At 43.8% G+C, this 20,734-nt stretch overlaps 1 protein-coding gene across 1 annotated transcript in view; it reads right to left on the reverse strand.

The window, feature by feature from the left end:
* Window positions 1–299: 299 nt before the first annotated feature.
* Window positions 300–20,734, reverse strand: part of efna3b (ephrin-A3b) — a gene marked incomplete at its 3' end in the record, with an annotated part of 48,600 nt that continues 28,165 nt past the window's right edge. The window contains exons 2-5 of the mRNA XM_079226929.1: window positions 8,579–8,871; window positions 6,705–6,770; window positions 5,111–5,188; window positions 300–418 (exon numbers count right to left, since the gene is read on the reverse strand). Of these exons, the coding sequence (XP_079083055.1) occupies window positions 300–418; window positions 5,111–5,188; window positions 6,705–6,770; window positions 8,579–8,871 (556 nt within the window). The remainder of the gene's footprint in view (window positions 419–5,110; window positions 5,189–6,704; window positions 6,771–8,578; window positions 8,872–20,734) is intronic.

Genomic DNA, 20,734 nt, shown 5'->3' on the forward strand with positions numbered 1-20,734 from the left:
CACCAAAACCACACTCCCTCAGACACACAGCTGTACACACACACACACACACACACACACACACACACACACACACACACACACACACACACACACACACACACACACAATCGCACGCATTCACACCGTGATGCTTGAAAACTCTCATTTCTTGCTCTTCTTGCCTTCTGCTCTATTTGTGGTATCTTAATTCTCCTCTCTCTCCTCCTGACTCCCCCCCTCCTCAACTCTCCCATCCGCTGATACTGTACACCCTCCCAAGGCTAGTTGGCATGGTGACGCTGATGGGATGGCCGTTGCTAGGAGATGAAAAAACTGGCCAGAAAGAGCATCGTCACGGTGAGGAGAAGGCGATCCCTGGATGGGCTGCTTCCGCTGACACTCTTCTCCAGTTTGGGGACAAAAGGGTTAAATTCATCTGAAAAAAACAGAAGCAGAGAGAAGAAAAAAAAGGTAAAGAACGATGGAAAGGGATTTTTTCTGCACTTTAAAAACTTTAAATGAGGCAAAAAGAGTTAATCTGTGCTTCTAATTGAGCTATAATCGGCTTACACAGCCCGGCCTTTACTAAACACTTTTTAAATGGAAGAGTCTGACTGAAAAAAGGCAGCTGGCTGCACAGAGTCACACTCCCTCTAAAGTCCGCTATAGAGACAACACAACAGCAGGGCCGAGGCAGACTGCTGCAGCTGTTATCAGAGAGCTCTTATTGTTATACTAAAGTGACACATCCCTTTACACCCAGACACACTGTATATACAGTACCCCCCCCCCCATGTACACCTGGTGATGTCCTAAAAATAGTTTGCGGTCTTTAGTTGCGGGCTTCATGCTGAGCGCTGATGTCTAGTCGACGTGCACAAACAGCAGACTGTTCGCTGCACGCCTGCACTTATGAGACACACGCGAGGCCCGACACGCCTTCCTTACACTTGATTAATGAGACCGGAGAACAGACAGTAGCGTCATTCACTGTCTGAACATGGCGACGGCTGATGCTGATTAGTGTCCGTGTGTTAATGGTCTGATGGCATCCAAGAGACGTGTGGATATTCTCAGTGTTTCCATATCAGGCTGCAGAACATTTCCAGCAGCTTTGTGGGTCAGACAGCAGAGTAATGACTGGCTGACACCTGGTTTTAGAGATGGCCTCTTCTGGGTATGCTCCGCCGGCCAATATAATGAGGTCTATGCAGCAGTGGAGCTCAGGTTAAATGCTTTGACCGCTCTGTAACCGAGCATGCAGCCGAGGGGTCAGGACACTGCTACCTTGGCGCTGACCGACAGAGGAATGTGGTTTCGAAGACCAAGCGGCAGACTGCGGAGCATCTCGCCAAAACTGGTTCTAAAGCGTGGCTCCACTAATCGCCTCATACACACTCTTTCTCGCTGACTGTCACAGATAAACACCTAATCATGGGCGCGATGTCTGTGCAGGGGGAACGTGACGTACATCGTGACCTTCTGACACGTTCCCGAACCAAACATCAGCTCGCACGAGGAAGCTGTGTGTATCACTGCGTGTGTGTGTGTGTTTGCCACATTTTGGAGAAGAAAAACAGGCAACATCCGCCTGATAATTTGAAAGCTCAGACACCGAGAGGCGTCTATGAATTTGAATGTCGTGTTGACAAGAACAAGAAGTAGATATCTTAGTCTCTTACTGTGATGTGTGCGTGTCAGTAGCATCAACTGTAGTGGTTTATGTTTAATGATTGACCTGAAAAGTAGAATCCCTAATACTTTGTTACACAATTCATGAGTCTTGAGTGACAAATACAAATACTTAATAATTATTTTGTATTGTAGTTCAACGATGTGGCAATCAAAGGCATTATAATTTGTGTGCTGAGATCAGAATGTGATTTAATATTGCAACTCCATACAGTTCAAAACATAATTGATACAATAGCATAATTTATTGTACCCTCTCTGACCTGAAAACGTAAGTAAGTAAGTGCAGAGCCACAAAAGACAACACAACTATTGTTAGATGCTGCGTAGTCCTCCTTGTAACTGGTAAATTTACTTTAACAGGCATCATTTTACAGTGTTCATATATGTAATTGAACTGTACCCTCTGGTGTATGACTCCCTGTAAGTAGAGATAATACGTATTATTTGGAAAGCATAACCGTTAAGCTATTACTGCAGCGTTTTATTTTTTTTGCCACATTTTCATATTATTAACTATTGCGCCGAGCAATGCCCTACTAAGCACCAGGGATACGATAAATAAATAAAAAGCCTTTGCCACTTGAAGATATAAATCTTCTTTAAACAGTGGTTTGAAAGCCTCTCAGGAACTGAAGTTCTTTTTTAATATAAAACCCAGATATTCTGAACTAAAACATATAACATAACCGTCTCTACAAATGTTATAAAAACATTCGGTTTGAACGGTGTTCTGCCTGCCGACACGGCAAAGTGGCCCAAGCACACCGTCACTTAGAGGAGTGCTAATTGGTACAATAAACCCCATTAAAGAAAGAGCTTCTGATTCTCTCCACTAATGGCTGGACCTGACCGTCAGATGCAGTAACCTGAGCCAACAGGGTGGGTAAATGAGTATCCTCCCACTGAAAGCCATCAGTAATCACATGGCTGCACGGGGAGCTGCTAGCACCGTTCCATCTGCGTTGTAAATGAGATCTAAATGAAATCTAATACTAGCGGCCCTATTCAGGAGGGAGCCACTGTTGAGCTGTCGACACTGATTGAAAGGGGCAGCGGCCAGGAAATAGGGGAGAGGGACGGGTGGTTTACAACACCAGCAACATTCAGCTTACTGAAAAATGTTCAGACACGGAAATCAGGCAGATTTCTACCGAGCGGTTTGCAACGACGCCTCGTGTTTGTGCGAATGTGCTGATGTGAACTTTGAATAACAGTAATTAAAACTATGATGTGATGAGTCTAATTGGCAGTCAGGGCTGTGAATGAGGGAGAGGAATAGGAAACCGCACTGCTGTTTTGTTTTCAATTCATTTCACATCTCCCTGCTGATTTCCTCACTTCCTCTTGCGCCACTTGAGTTATCCTATTAATTTAATTGGCAACACAGCACTACAGGTGAAAATGACCCACAGGAGCTGGGGTAATTTGTGCTCTGCTATTGTGTCAGCCGTCCGCTTAATATTAACAGTATTTTCATGTAGGTCACATTCCTTATCTGTTCAAGAACATCCAATATAACTATTCTTCTGTTGAAATAACCTTTTGGGTTTCTGTTTATTCTATTGTGGATATTGTAATTAAGTATCTTGAATAAAACTCTATGCATTACTGGAATGAGCATATTTTTGCTATGAGTTTGAACATATTTGCAGGAAAGGAAGGAAGCCACACAAGAGGTGAGTACATTTGATAAGAATGTAATACGTGTTGGAGTAGCAAACAGAAGCAGGGGTTAACTAACGCCAATCAGCTTTCCAAAAGCAGATAAAAACACAAGAAACTTGAAATAATTTGAGATTTTTTTCAAATGGCTTACTGTGATAGCATTAAATGCATACTATGACCATAAGATTAATATCGTATTTATTGAAGAAAAAAAAATGGAAAAACTCAATTTCACACATCAAAAGGTGAATAAACTGAGTTTTGGTGGCTTTCCTCTCCACTGCATTTCTACTCGTGCTCTGGGGGGAAAAATGGCAGATGGGAATTAAAGAGCAGGAGGATGAGGAGGGCATCGAGAAAGGAGATGGAGCGAGGGAGAAAAATTAGATGAAAGGATGATGGAGGGAGAAAAAGAAGTGAGGGAGAAGTATCTCGACAAACTCATAAGACATGCAGCTATTTGCTGCAGTCAGTGATGAGTTTTCTCACCACGGTTATGAGAACAGACTGATTTATTACGCAAAGGCACGCATGTGAGCATGCACACACGCACACACGCACACACACACACACACACACACACACACACACACACACACACACACACACAGATTAGCGGCAACTCAGCACCATATTTTACAGGTTACCTTGGAGAAAAGTGTGGAAGCCGGCCAGGATGATGATTGATACCAACATTTCTGGTTTAGTTACTGTGCTGCTCATAACAGTAACCACATGATCATCTGAGAGATTATCCTAAAGTCTGTCACTTACTGATTTACTGCTCAGCCCTAAAACCAGTGCCAAATGTCATACAGTTCCGGAGCTAATGGATTTAGCGTGAATCACGTGACCTGTTGTGTAACCTTGACGAGAGCAATGTGCGGGCAAAGTGGGAGCAAGATCTAGAAGTTGACTACAGGAAATCTGAATTGAGTTCTTTTTTGGTCACTAACCATGAAACTCTGTGTTCTTTGCATATCCGGGTGAAAACGGCGAGTGTGAAATGAATTTGCATGTAGTTGTTTAGCACGATCAGCAGCTTGCCAAGCCAGCTGGTGCTGTGAAGTTAACTGTGCTGACGGTCCCTTTTGAAAACGGCACATTTCACTTGAGCTGGCCACTTCTGATGCAGCATGGGAAATTAACTGGTGACTACCCCATCAGATATAAAGGATCAGTATTTCAAGGATAAGGCTTGTGACATTGTACAATTGTGTTGTTGTCTACAATCCCATGAGATGAAAAGTGTGGAACTTCCATGACGTTCCTATTTTTGCAATTTGTCGACCTTATTTTGAAAGCTTCTCAGTGAGGGGGACTCGCTACCAATGTCTCTCATTGGAGCCTCGTATTACCTGCAGGCTTCTGTGTCACAGATATTCATAGTTGCCCAAAAATTATTAAAAAACATAAATGAGGATGACATGTTCTTTCCCACATACACCATCCTGGAGCTGTAATTAGTCACTAGACCACCACAAAGCCTCCAATAATTGGGATTGTGGCCACAGAGTCTGTGGAGATCAGAAAGTATTGGAAAAAAGAGACACACTTTGTTGGTTTTCGTCCATTCATTGAAAATAGGAACAAACAGAATAATTGTCTGTAACATAATCTGGCGGCTTGAAAAGTGTGAATCATATGATTTCCACGATTCTGAGGCTGCTGTGATGTCTATGTCTGCATGAATCTAGACGGGTCGGGTAATTGTGCTCCACACTCACTCAACTTCAGGTGTATTTAAGTGAGTGTGTGCGTGACTCACCAATATCGTCAATTTTTAGGCCTGGTCTCAGCGTGTAGTCTGGTTCTGTCGGCCCTGGCTCATCATCCACGTCAGAGGCTGAACGAGAAAGAGAGATGAAAATGAGTGAGACAGAAAAAAGAGGAAGGGCGAGGGAACGTGGGTTAAACCATTTTTCTTAGTCAAAAGACTTTAATTATGCCTCATTTCCTCTGCATGGTTCGGCTCGGCTCGACTTCACTCCACTCATTTTTGGTACCAGGGCTTTTTCTCTATTTCGTATTCCACTGCAGAGAGCACTGCCTCAGTGGAGGCCGGATTCTTAGCTGATTGCCATTGTGATGCCGCGTGAAACTGCTGCGACATCCTCTTCAACACAACACTCGCTGAATCCTTTCAAGCAAAACAAAGGAACGTATATGCACTTTGTCAGTTGTGCAGCGTACTTAGTGTACGGCTTAGTTTGGGCCGTAGTTTTGCAACTTGGACTTTTCTAAAAAACCTCAGTTGAGTAAATATATATATGTGTTAGCTGCTATTCCCAGTAGCTTGGCTATTTACAAATGTCTGGTTTGCAAGATCTTCCATGTTGTGCAAGTTCTATCCACAACTTTGCTCCAGCGAGCCGAGCCGAGCAGAACCGTGGCTTACCATGCAGTGGAAATGCGGCATTAGATATAACTTGACACCTTGAGAGAAACATGTGAGAGAGCGGCAAGGCAAGGGTGTAGGGGGTTAAAAATTCTCCTCGACAGACTGACAAGCCCCAAAATCACCAGCAGCCCAGAGAGAGAGCGAGAGAGAAGAGGGAAGGTGAGGGGAGGCAGATCAAACTGAAGAGAGGCAGTGTTTGAAAAGGGAAGGAGAGCGAGGAGGGGGCTGAGAGGGAGGAGAGGTTAATACTACAGGGCTGTGGAAGTTAAAAGGACCGGACAGGCCAGGGATCAAAGTCTGAGTGTGTGTGTGTGTGTGTGTGTGTGTGTGTGTGTGTGTGTGTGTGTGTGTGTGAGAGAGAGAGTGAGAGAGGGTTGAGAGACGGAAGGAAGGCAGGAGAGTGAGCGAGAGAGGTTAACACTACATATACATAGCCACCCACTGACAGCACACAGCAATAAATGGATTCTGACAGGGACCGAGGGAGGAGGGGTGAAAGAGGAGGAAAGAGGGAGTAGAGCGGAGGGGAGGGAGGCGGGGGTGAGGGCCTTCAAAGCTGGAGCTGCTCCTATCTGCTGCTGTGGAGGCAGAGCGGGAAGAGAGAGACAAGAGGAGCAAGGGGGATCTGTGCTGTGTGTGAAAATGCTGCAGGGGAGTATTAATAGCTCCGACTGTTTTAGACTGTATTTAGATTATGTTTGCATCTGTATGCAGCAGGTGTGTGTGTGTGTGTGTGTGTGTGTGTGTGTCTGTGCGTGTGTGGGAGGATTCGTGGGGAGCCCGGTACCTGCCAGAGGGGTAGAGTGGCCAGATGGGTGCAGGTACCGTATGCAAACAGATCCAAGCACTGCATTACACGTCAAACACCAAGCACGCACACACACACACGCACACAAACACACACACACATACACACAGTCATGCACACAAAGACACACACAGAAAACAGTAAAAGACTCACCTGTGGCGCAGCAGACGTACACTCGTAGTCTCAGACAGCTGCGGCCGTGATGATGGGTGGGTGTGGCTGTAAAAAAACATAGTTTTTTTTCAGTTATGTGGTATTCCTAAATATAAACTGGCCAACATTGGGTTTTGCTGCTTCATATGTGAACACCAGATCAAATGTAATGCACCAACCAATCCATACTGACCTTCTGAAACAGATTACATCCATAAATGTTCCACATTGAACACAGTTAACATTACATTTCATAGATAACATAGAACGTTATGTGCATCCCTGAACTTGAGTTATTTATTCACTATCCCAGGATGCACTGGAGCACACAAGCTCCCATTACACAGCCACCGTTTGTGTCTTACAACTGTATTTGCTAAAGATAGTCAGTCTTGAACTGTATTGTAGGCTACATATTACTGCAGAGGGAAATAAACGAGTGCTCTTTATATGAAGAGGCAAACGCAGTCGGCTCTAGTGGCACTCTCCTACCAAAAAACGTAACTGTGGAAGGTTTACCCAGTGTTTTCATTGCCGGTAACTAAATGTGGGGGATAGTAAAAAATAGCAAGAATTGTTGATTGCCACATCACTGTTATCTCCTCGTTTGTGTCGAACCAGTCCCTCTGCAGATAAAACACACTCCTGTATATTCATTTGTTCAGTGGTGTGGACAACCACTTGGATTGCTGCACACACAGCAATTGATTAGAAAAGAGAGATTGGCCTGATGCCCCCTAGCAGTATCTTTTGGTATAGTCCCTAAATCATTATGCGCACAATAGACATAACTTTTTCTTTTATTCATGTTTTAATCTGATTGTTGGATAGGCGATAATTTGGGCGCTCTGGTTTCTGCCTACTGGTCAGAACTGCTGCCAATTAGTTTGTGGATATGATTGTGTGATGTGATGACTGTTTGATGTGCAGAGTGAAGCAGGTGTGTTGACGTTCAGATGTACCAGAGAGTGTGTGTGTGTTTAGGTGCGTGTATGTGTGCAGACGTCTGGCTCGGCGAAATGAGGTGACCTCTTTTTTTATTTATTTTGATGTATTTATTTTCCTATACTATAGGTGGGTGTACCAGTGGGAGGGGTGGGTGGGTGGATGGGGTGGGTATATTGTATGTTTGTATATATTAAAAAAAAAAAAAAAATGGAAGTGTCAGTTGAAATGCATGTTTGCCATGTTATGTGTCTATCGACATTGCCAAATAAAAAAATGTAAAAAAGAAGAAAAAAAAGAGAGATTGGTCTTTCAAAGCAGTGTTACAAATAGGATACATTCAAATAATAAATAAATAACCAATCACTTGGACCACAATCATACATTTTTTAAATAGATATATCCATTTGGCTGGTATTTTGCAAACACCAGCCTGCAGAAAAAAGAAAAAAGGAAAAACAGGAGGCGCCGCTTGTTGCTGCCCTGTAGGAGACGTCTCCCATCAAGTAATGTAGGTTAAATGAGTGCTGCATTCTTCTGAGAGCTATTTCATTTATCCCTGGACTGAAATTCATTTGTAATTATTGTTTATAACAAGCTAAAAGTTTAGTATTTTATAAAGTGTTGATTTGGTGTTGTGAGTTAATTTGATTAGCGATCAACAAAATGGATGAGTCTGGCTTGACTGCAGGGTGATACGATTAGATGTGAAACAGCAATGTGTTATCCTGAAATTACCTGAGGATGGTCTCACTGAATTAATCATCAAATCCATTTAACAATACAAGAATAACCTGTGTAATTATTTCAGCACATTTCTGCTCTAGTCTCACGCTTTTACTTTAATTTATAGTATTTTCCTTTATATTTGGAGGACAAGCCCTCTGCAGTGGCGAGTATTCACAGGGTATTGCATGGATGCCACTCACAGATGTAGTAGTACTCCTGTCCGACGTGGAACTCGTATCCCAGCGAGAAGGCGCTGTAGCGCTGGAACTTCTCGGAGAACTTGATGGGCGCGTGAGGCGCGTGGGGCCGGTTGCACTCCCACCTCTTGAAGCCCAGCTGAGGGTCGCAGTTCCTGTACCCGCGATGGCTGACCATGTAGAGGACGTACTGCTCGCCGGTGCCCACCATGCGCTGGCTGTCGTTGTAATGAGGGCAGTAGATGTCCAGGTAGTCGTTGACGTTCACCTGCATCGTGTAGCCCTCCCGACGCAGACTGGACACGGAGAGAAAGAGAATGCAAACAGTCAGAGCAATCACAAAGCTGCAGAACGCACATATCCTATTAAATTCATTAATATTCTACTAAGCAAGCAGTTAGAATGAGCATCAACACAAAGATGCAGAATACACATATCATATCATATTATTATTGATGTACTAATTAAACTGTTAAAATAAGCATACTAACAAAACTGCAGAATACACACATCATTTTCATGATCATTATACAAATTAAAGATGTTTTGTTTCGACAACAGGCAATTCAAAAAGTCAACACATCATAAAAAAAACGTTTTTTGCCTCTATGTCTAAAGTGCCATGTGCTTCTCAACAATAAATGCTACTTATATAGATATGAAATGCATGCATTGAATGCAGCTCTTAGCAAACACACAACTTAAGTAAAGTAATTCAAATACAACACGAAAAAATACAATTTGTTAGTACTACACACATTATACACAATATATTACACCAAATAATAGCACTAATATTTTAATCTGCAATGGCACACTCTCAGGCGCACGCGCGCACGCACACACACACACACACACACACACACACACACACACACGTAATGTAGCAACAGCATATGTTCTATTTTTTTATCATAGATGGCATGAAGTTCCACGTTAACTAGGACAGGAATACTTTCAACTGGCTCTAATTTCCAATTATGTGTGTAACATTGTTAGATACACATATCTTGTGGGCCTTTACACTCACAGACATCATTGTGTAGACAACGGAACACCTCACATCATTATAAGGGTATGCATTTCAGCTTCAATGTTCACTCAGGGTCAAACAAATCTTTGTTTGAGAGTTATTGAGTTATTAATAACACAAAGCAGGTGTGTGTGTGCGTGTGTGTGTCCGTGTGGGTCGGTGTATTTGTGGCTGAAAGGTTGCTGCATGCAGAGAATGCGGAGCTGGCTCTTAAGTATGGACCGAAGGCCCCGGGGCCCCGGCTCCTTCTCCTGGTGTCAGCGCAGCGTTGTCCCCTAACCCCAGCGCTCGTACATCAACCTGAGCGCAACGTTGCGCTCACATCAGCCGTCACCGTCCTGTGCCACGTTCTCCCCCCCACCCCCCCGAAAAGCTCATATATCAGCGTCAACCCCAAAAAAGACTCGGCTTGACAGGACGATAAGGTCTGAATCTGTGTCTGGGAGTGTGTGTGTGTGTGTGTGTGTGTGTGTGTTATCTACACACACACACACTCTCAGACACAGATGTGTGACAAAGTGAAATAGATTCTTTCCTCACGTCCAAAAGCCCTCTTTTTCTCCCCATCACAGACACAGGCTCATATCTGTGTGACAGAGACAGGTTGCAGTTGTAAATCATACACACGCCGATGAGCACACACACACACACACACACACACACACACACAAATGTTATAGTGGTGACGTAGTAACATCACAAGGGGGCAGCAGTGTGTCATCCTCAGCCTGATGCTGCCTCTCTGCCAGTTCTAGGTCACGTCTCAAGGGGGATTATTATTCAATTATTAAATGAAGATCGAAACTCTGTTCCCGACGTCTCCCTCTCTCCATCACTTCTTACTGCTCCACTCAAATCCTTCCTGAATTTGTCTTTCTCCCTTTGCTCTCCGTTCCTCTCATCCCTTTCTTTCAGACTGACATGAAGGGAAGATTAATTGTTCAACATTCATCCTTTGCTCTCTTCCTCCTCTCCTCTCATCTCACCACTTTTTCTCATTACATCATTTACTAGCCTACAGAGGGTATTAGTGGTAGAAAAAAAAGTGTAAAATGCTTCAAGGGAACTATATTTATAGTAAATGCAAAAGAGGGAGAGAGAGTGAGAGAGAGAAAACACACGGGTGAGGGATGAGTTTAGTTCCAGAAGGGAGGAGTGAATGCAAATGTTGTAAAAGAGCAGAAAGAGCCAGAATGGAGCGGATAGAAAAAAAAGGAGGCGGTTTGAGAGTTTTACGCTACCAAAGAAAAGCAAGTTCTCCAAGATGAAGGGATAATGGTAGAAAGAAAGAGAGAAATGAGGGGGAGGGCAACTCGAAACATCTTGAGTAATCTGAAAGTAAATCACTTCTCTAAGATAAAAGCTGGCTTTAGGATCCCCACAGAGTATTTATGCATGTGTGTGTGTGTATTTATGTGTGTCTGTGTGTGAGTGTATGTATGAGTGTGTATGTATGTGTGAGACACCAAAGCATCTCACCTGCCAACCTTTTACATTTGATGTAGTGACATCTTTGTGTTTCTGACAAACAGTACACACACACACACACACAAAATAAAAAAAGGATGATTTAACAGTGTCCTTGAACGTTACAACAATCCGTCTCAGACCATATTGTGCTTTAGTTTCAGGCTGTGGACAACCAGAAGATAGATACTTGAAGAGTGGGTTTGTGTTGAAGAGAAGCTGTTTTAGAGGATTAAAGGTATTATAAACATGAGTTTTAATCATACCTCTGCTGTCTCGTTTGTATGCAGTGAATACATTACATGCGCAGTGAGGGACCAGGAAATTGAATTGAATTGGTACTGGCTAGTAACCAAAATCTAAGGGTATTTATACTGTACATTTTGAATGTCAATGTGTTTTGGAGGTTGTTGACTGATACATATATTCATAAAATATTCTTCTTTCAGGCTGCTTCAAGACAAAAGAGAACGCAATCAATAATTTCAAAAAACGGGTTTCCTCAGAATTGTGAGAGAAAATCCACTCCGACTGAGGAAATCAAGATTCTTATTCTCTCCCAAACTGTGCAGCTGCATTTTGTTGGATTTGTATTCCCTTTTATTGTATTGCGTTTATTGGATAGTAATGCTCTCTGAAAATTCCAAGTGAAGACAGATGGAGAGACACAGCGATACAGAAAGTAAGAGGTGGAGCAGCTTATGAAATGTCATGATGTGTCGCTTTCTTCTGCTCTCTCCGGATGCCTCCCTTTCATTTTGTGTTGGATCACCACTAATTTCCTCTCTCGTACGTGACACCTGGTTCATCGAAGCTGGTAGCGGGGGGAGAGCCGAGAGACGGAGCGGGACGTTTCATCGACAGCACGCAGCCGAGGCCTCCACGAGCAAAATAATATTTATATATATCTACAGGTCCGCCAGAGGGATGGAGCGATGGAAGGGCGGAGAGAAAGATGGGAATGTTTATAGGATGAGACGAGGGGTAGTCGGGGTTAAAAGCTGCAGATTCTGGCCGCCAGGGAGCGGAGGGTGATAGCGGGAGGGAGTGAGAGGGAGCAGCGGCTAAGAGCAAGATCAAAGTGGACCTGGATCAATGTCACTATTGTAAAATCACATCAGAGAATGTGAGAGAGAGGGAGAGAGTATGTTGCTTATATAAATCAGTCGTGGGCAATATAATGCCACAGAAATACCCCCTGCCTGGCTATTATCTGGTTGGCCTGTTGGAGCAGCGTACATCAATAAAAGACTTTGACAGTAAGAGCAATCATTCCTTTTTGTAACAAGCGTGTGGAGGACCGGCTTACTCCACTGTGCTCTGTTGGTAAGATGACAGACTCTGTAGAGAAGAAGGAGACTGCAGACTTAAAGATCAAAGATTTAAGTCAGAGTGTAGTTTTCATAGCCTGGTTTTACACTGAATGCTAATGCACCATGTTTTTGCAACAATAGCCCATTGATCAATACACCACATCAGCAAAGAGGGCACTAAGATCATCCACTCTGTTAAATGATGGTGATCAATCTGTGATTCTATGTAAACAATATTCACAGCTAATTGAACCACTTAAAGCTTAACCAATCAGAAATGTCAAGGATAGAAGCTCACTTAGCTCTAGCTAAGTGGGAAATGTTACTTTCTTGAGGCACATTTCACACACGGCTTGCCAACCACTTTTGTGATAACGGGTCAGCGGATGTGGTTGAGATGCTTGAGCTTCTCAGTCCCTTTCTCATAACGATAACACGTTATCATGAAACACCTGAGGACTTTCTTTACGGGGTACATGGACACGTGTTTTTTATTCTTTCCAACTACTAAGTGCTCAACGATCAAAAGTAGAAAACCGCAGGTGGCTGATTGGGTTGCGCTGGGGGATGTAAGTGTGTGTAACACTGTAAAAAAAACAAAAAAAACATGTATGCCAAGGTAAATCAAGGTTAAAGAAATCAAAGGAGACACTGCTGATGGGTACAAGCTTGGGCTGGATTAAAAATTGTCTGGCAGTGTGACAAATGATTGCCAATCAGGACTTAAAAGTAATTCTGCCTCTCGAGGCCAGAATCCTTAATCCCATCTCAGTCCGGTACAGAGATGCTAACATTGTTGCGGGAGGACTCCAATCAGCCAGCGGAGCGATAGGTATAATTGAATGGCTCCCCCACTGAAAGGAGACTCCCAGGGATCTGTAGCATCAATGAGGCCCTCATCAAACACAGGCAGGAGTTCTTCCCACTGTATCCTCCTCCCACTCCCTCTGCGATGGCTCTCTCTTTTGCCTTCTTCCCTCCATTTGTTCTGTCTCAGTTTGGCTTTTGCCTGAGAGGAAGCATGCAGACAAGAGTGTGTAAAAAAAAGACCTTGTGTGTGTGTACATGAATCTCAGTGATGCCATCTACTTCAATATTTTTTGACATTGAAGATATTGACACGTTTGACTGCTGGCGTATCAGAATACCATCACTCTCTTTTATCATCTTGTGCTTCTTTTTATTATTCTCCTCTCCATCCCTCGATCATATCTCCCTAAACCACGAGAGGACCATGCCTTTAGGTGTGTGCGTGTGTGCGTGTGTGTGTGTCTGTGTGTATTGTGTATTTGTGTGTCAGATAGGGTGTAGTGGTTGAGTAGGTTCTAAATTCTCCCCATAGAAATCAATACCTGTCTTGTGTGTCCAACAGGAATATGCTGCCTTCTCTCAAGGCTGCCACACACACACACACACACACACACACACACACACACACACACACACACACACACACACACACACACACACACACACACACACACACACACACACACACACACACACACACACGCACAGTCCTGCCCTGCAGAGCAATGGTTCATCATTGGTAATTGATCAAAGTATTACAGCTAACAGGGTTTCTTGCCAAGCGGCCTCACACGCAGCACTGACATGATCCAGTAACACGGGCAGCATTCTCAGAATCACTTTCTCTTTATTTCCACCCTTTTCTTACATCTTCTGCCTCGTTTGTTCCATTTTTCTACTCTTGTCTCACTTCTCTCGAGCTCTTAAGCACTCTTTCTCTTTCCTCTCCTTCCTCATCATCGTCATCCATCATCCTCTCCTCCTTCCTCTCTCTGCCTGTGGATATAGACTATGTGGTGAGAGAGGGAGTGCTCCGGCAGCACAAAACCTAATGGCTGGCATTATTAGCCCTTTGAACTGAGCTGTCTCGCTTTCACGCAGAGCCGTGTTCGACAGACACGCTCTCCTAACCCATAATGTGTTCGACGAGCATGTTCTCCCGCACATGCTTGTATTTTGCAATCAATCACGCATGCTTTATTTCGCGGGATTTGTCCGAACACGCGTGACACAGATGGATGGAAGTAAGGGAAATTAAAATGAACAACTGCATACAACGGCAGATGGCTGAAGCCGAGACACACGTGCGGAATATGGCGACGTGGACCAAAGAACGAGAGGAAGAGGAGATCAGACACGTGGGACGATGAACGACAAGAACGGGAAGGAGGAAAGACAGTGTACTGCTTTGATTAAGAAGAATGTTGTTTAACCTGTGAGTGAGACCGAGACTTGTGGTCTTTACCTTAATTTGCGTGTTCATTGATTTTGCTTTCAACTTTAATTCAACTTCAATTTCACAACCGCCCCATCCAGCCTATTTTACGCTCCAAGGGGTTTCTTCTCTTTAAGGCTTCTTCTACCTCTCAACTGTCATTCAACACGTATCTGCCAATGCTAACCAATCTCTCCCTCTTATTCTATCACTTTGCTCCCATCAATCCCGGGCCGCTCTATCTCTCCGTTTCCCTACATCTCCCGTTGTCTCTGTTCCCAAAGCCCTTACATGAGCAATAGTGATCCCATCAGACACCGGGCCAGCAGAGGAAAAGAGACACACAGAGAGGAGAAAGAGAGTGTATGTTCCCTAAGCTCTCCCATGATTGATAGTGATCCTGTCTGATGGCTGTGTATAGACTCAGCACTCAGTGAGACATTACCCTCTGACCCAGCTATTGATTCTCTGCATTCGCTGCCCCAAACACACAACACTAGTCCTGACCCGGGCCCGTGCAAAAACCACACACAAAAACACATACACACACACACACACCTGTGTGTACAGTCCTACAGATTGATAACTTGGCGGTGTCCTGTGAAACCTGATCAATGTGCTGCATAACAATCATTCTCCCTGGCTGCCTCAGCCCACTTCCTGGCCGAGTCACATGGCCCCCGTGTCCCGCTGACTGATGTGTTTGGGTCGGGGTGTGGAGGCTTGAATATCAGGGCTGCGGGGAAAAGAGCTCCAGCGCTGGGATAAACCGCTCTCAACAACAACAACAACATTACTCAGATCCCTCTCCTGAGCCACATTAAATAAGAGATCCGGGGCAGGGAACAGTGCCTGCCAGACAGAAGGACAATGTGGAATGAGCAGTCAGGCCATCCATCACGCACACCTGGGTCAGATACTATTTGCTTATCATTTTGCACCTGCTTGCACTTGTTTTAACCTCCTTGATCCACAAGTTGTGTGGGGTCGACCATATAAAAAGACATCAGCTACTAAAGGAAACTATTTAAAAAACACTTTGCTTTTTGTCTGTCTGTGCATGGCCAACGTTGCTTGTATAAGAAGAACAAAAACCTCCATCAAGCACTTCAGACGTGGTACCGATGACCCATGTCCGCTATCTCAGACAAGTTAAACACGGAGAGGATATTTTCGCCATTGTGAGTCCAAGGAGGCGAAGCCATAAAAGAAAAGCGAGACGAGGAGGAGTGCCGAGCGAGCTCCAGCCTAATGGGCTTCCAAGACAAAACCACAGCTGGCTTTCAACATTAGTCTCCATGACGACAGAAGAAGCCCTAGCTGTGGAGCTATTGTGGAAACCAAAAAAAGGGGCTACAGGGGTTCATTGCTTTGTGCGAAAACCCATCTATCCTCTCTTTATCCACCATCTCCCCTCTGTCTCTCTAATGGCTAATTAAGTGCCACTTATTACTATTCAACATTATCACAAATCATCAGCTATTACTGTGGCAAATTCTGTTTCACACCATTTTCAGTGGGAGATTCTCAGTTTGGCTGCAAACGGAAAACAAAGAATTAAGGCTAAAAGCAGACGGGGGAGCAGAGGTGGGTAACTAAGGGCTACAGGCAAAATGTGGATTGGTCATGTACTGTACAAGCAGCTCGCCTGGCGGGGAGGTGTGACTTCATGTGGGTATTATAGAGAGGAAACATCCAAAGGTGAAGCAAGGACTGAAGTGAATAGTTGTATACCACATCAGTTTGCTAAAAAAAGAAGTATTATCCTGAAGTTCTTCTACCAACTAACTAAATGACATGTTGCTAAATTCATCTGTCAGACCTTTTAATTTGCTCAGAAATAGCTAATACACACTGCAACAGGGGCAGAAACAGAGCACACACACGTGGGTTGAACAGAAGCTTTGGTACTCTCAGGGCAGGACAGATGGATACACACATACAAACAGACACAGAATGCAGCGCGAGATAAATAGCCGACTTGGTAGGACAAGCAGGCACCAGCAGGAAGACCTTAAGTGTTTAAATGCATCTGGGTATTCTTGTCAGATAGAAGATGACATTGAGCTTGAACATTTCCAGCCTTATGGATGTTCCATTAATGTAATGTGACATGAAGAATTAATTGAATGTATTCACATCAATACGAGGTCACAAAGGCCTGAGACTAAAGCATGTAGATTGAGCTACAATGCTAATCTAAGCAATATGTGCTCAATTACCCATTTAGGAAAAAAATAATTCTGCTGTATGGAGTCAATGGAGTAAAACAATGAAAAGAAAAGAAAAAAACAGCTCGCACTCCAAAAACAACAATGTTCAGCCTCACTTCAGCTCGAGAGTTTTCTATTTTTATTCTTCATCAAAGCAGCACATAAAAGACTGCCGCAGCTTGGATGTTTCAGTGCTAATACCTTCCACAGAGCACAGGCCAAAGTGATAACAGAAACCCAAAAGATTTTGTTGGGTGAGGAATGAGTCAAAATTCTATCAATGCCAGATTTTAACTCTGCACACAATACGGTTACAAGTGATGCACTCAGAGTGGAAACTTAAACTTTTAGTTTGTGCAGTGTATTGCTTAATGTCTGTGTGTGTGTTTTTACAGATGCAGCTGTAAAACACACGTTGCCCCGCTATCTTCCCTTATATCTCCTAACCCGGCCTAAGAAATGTTACCAGTCAGCCGACACTGGGATCAGAGTCTGGCCCGCTGCCTGATATCTCCCTCACACAAACTCTGCAATACTTGTGAAAGTCGATACAAGCAATAAAACATGAAAATGGAGCAGGATAATGAGGAAATTGGAATAATTTGCAAAGAAGCGTGTTCAGCTCGAGGCTCGGCGACATGCTGCATCGTGGCATAATCAGATGGGAGTGAAAGGAGCTGTAGTTTAGAGGGAAACCTGTTTACGCACATTAGGCTTTAACTCCTGTTGATTCCACAAGCCTGTATCTGCATGTTTGTGGGTGTCAGTATTTCATGATGTGGCTGACTCTCCACTGAACATGAGCAGACTCTGTCAGACTCGACAGTCTATCAGTGGAACATCCCTCTCCCGTTTCCCTCTCCACGTCTCTGTCGCTTTCTCCCCCACAAGCCGCACTGCTCTCCTCCTCTGTCTCTCCATCCTTATCAGTGTCCTTCCATCTGTCTCTCGTTCAATTTTTCATTTCAGGTTCAATCTTTTTGACGTCCCTCTCACTCCTCCTGCGACGACACTTCTCCCTCCCTTTCTGTCTTCCTCGACTGGCCTGTCAATCTGTCGTCCCCGCCCTCTCTCTCTCATGAAGTCAATAAGCCTCTCCATGTGGTGGCAACCTGTCAGTCATCATAAGACAGTCAGCAAAATGCGCATTCATGTGGACCGTGTTGTGTGTATGTGCGCTTGTGTAGGGATAAGGAAAGGAAACCTTCCTGCCTTTGTGATGCTCAAGTATCAGAAATAATGGATCTAATTTTTTCATGTTTAAAAGTCAGACACAAGCCACTCACAACCACATGCCCACATCCTAAGTGGTTCCATCAATGTGTGCATGTGAAATGAGACAGTTGAAGGTGACGAATCACCTCTAACAAAGTGCATTATGGACTTGACAAAGCAATTCCCCCATGCTAAAAAAAATTGTTGTTTCTTTCCATCCGCGCTTGTGTCTGTGCTCACACTGCAGCTTCCCTGTGACTTACTGCTTTCATTTAAGAGGTACTCCACATACATTTATTATTTGGGCAACATCGTCCACGCGAACTGATCAATAAACATTATCCCTTTACTAAAAAAATATTGCAGCAAAATATTGCGGTGGCTTTTTTTCATTGCACTTTCTGTATGTTTCACTCTTTTATTTCACTCTAACTATTGAGCTCTTCGTCTGTTCATTCCAAAACAAACTGCCGCTGCGGCCCGAAAAGCATAAAAGACATCACTTTCTCAAGAAAAAAAACAGGAAATGAAAAACGGAATGGATGAGTCATTATTGTGTTTTATAGATGGAAAGGGAAAGTAACAAAGTTAATATCTATTCATATAAAGATACCGCAGGTTATTACTTTAACTGTTCTTTGCACGGAGTGACATGCAGACATGCACCAGTGACAACAGCAGTGAATCAGACAGCGGGTGGCCACATGGGTCCATTTAAAATCAGATATTCCGTGTGCGACATTAAGGTTTATAGGTGTCTTTCTGGAAGTGTTATGAAGTGTGTTGTATTTATTCGTACTTGAGCATTTATTCAAAGGGGACAAAGCAGTGGGATGTGTATATGAGCTCTCATAAAGTCAGCCCACGTCCCAGTGCAACATCCTGGCCATATAAGCAATGCCTGCTCTGCTCTGCTTTGCTGCTGGAATATGAAATATGCATGGACCATAAAGAGCATATGGACCATCCATCTCAATATCCGCTACACCAGACCATCAAAAAAGATCATTAAACCTAACACACACAGGCTGACTCGCACACACACGAACACACAAAATGGCACATAAACATGCACTCCCACGTTGTGCATAATGGTTTATCAGTTTCAGTGCCAACTTTCTGCTGACAGAGCACACGCAATAACAGGCAAAGGCATGTGCACACTCAAAGGGACACACTCACACACACACACAAACGCAAATGCACATTTAGCAAAGAGGATATTTAACATTGGTGTACATTTGCCCACTTCACATTTCTAGTCTTAATCTAAATACTTTACAAACAGATGTTTCATAATAACAATGTTAAATAGTTTCCGCATAGAAAAACATGAACATATGTCTTTGTTCAACACACACACACACACACACACAAGCTGTCATTCAGTCTATTTTTTCTTTACCATGGCTCTGTCACTATTAGACGCTCTGGTCCCACACTGCAGGGAATTAAAATGTAATATGAGACTCACAGAGGGGGTGGGTGGGGAGAGAGAGCGAGCGAGAGAGAGAGAGAGAGAAAGAGAGAGAAGAAAAACGTATCCAGAGCAAAGTTAGGGAAAGTGTTAACAGAGTGGCAGAACAAAGGAGGAAGGGATGAAGGGATGGACAAAGAGTGAAGGCGAGAGATGAAAAAGAAGTGGGTGGCGATGAGGAAGAAAAACAGGTTGACTTCGGAAGAGTAAATTCTCATTCACTCACATTTAACAGAAAAAAAACAACATAAACAAAGACTTCCACTGGATGAGGCATCTGTCGTCTTTCATCTCCTTCTCTCCATCCCTCACCCACTCTTCCTCCCCTCCCTTATCTCGCATCTCTCTAATCTCTTTCTAACTACAGTATGTGTCAGCAAGGAGTCTGACACTAAGTCAGCGTCATATTCTATCATCCATGCAGACAGAGACACGCAAACAGGACAGCTACAAGACGGGCTTCGTCTTTATCTAATCCCTTTCCTCCTTCAGCCCTTCCTTCCTCATCCCTCCATCCCACTTCCCCTAAAACTTGTCTGCCCCGGTGCAGCCAACATCAATCTGCTAATGGGCACTGCTCTCTTGTTGCTTCACACTGTGGCCTAAAAAGCCCATTCCGGTTGGTGGAAAGCTCTCATTATATTTGTAAGATTGAGGCAGAATGAGGCTTGGTCAGAATGTGCCGTATGTGTGCTTTCCAGGATTTTACAACTTCCACCTTGTTTTCACCTTCACAGTAGAGGGCGGAAGTTGAAGAAATGCAATCTTTGTCGCCGAGCTCTGCCTGCAGGTGTAATGATTTACTTCTTTATGTGTAGAGGTGCAAAGTTGGCTGAACTGTTGGAAGGGGAAGTATTTTTCTCCACTCTCCAATTCCCATTTCCCATCCACAGACTGTCCTGGATAATTTAACAATCGTATATGTGTGTGTCATCCTGACCAACAGCTGAGATATTGTGTTATTTTTATCAACAATTCGGTATGGCCGTAAATACAACAGTACCCATGAGCATCAACTGCTGTTGCTATGGAGAAGGAGCCAGTCAGAGGCATGTAGTCAGAAAATGCTGCACCTCCACCAAATTCACTCAAATAATGAACTGCTGAATATACGAGTAAAGGTGTGTTTAGACAGAAAGCTTGGGGTGTTTATTCACCCCAAACAGCCAAATAACCAACTAAAAACAGGCGCTAAT

Source organism: Taurulus bubalis (assembly GCF_910589615.1).
Source record: "Taurulus bubalis genome assembly, chromosome: 12".
Classification (NCBI taxonomy): Eukaryota; Metazoa; Chordata; class Actinopteri; order Perciformes; family Cottidae; genus Taurulus; species Taurulus bubalis.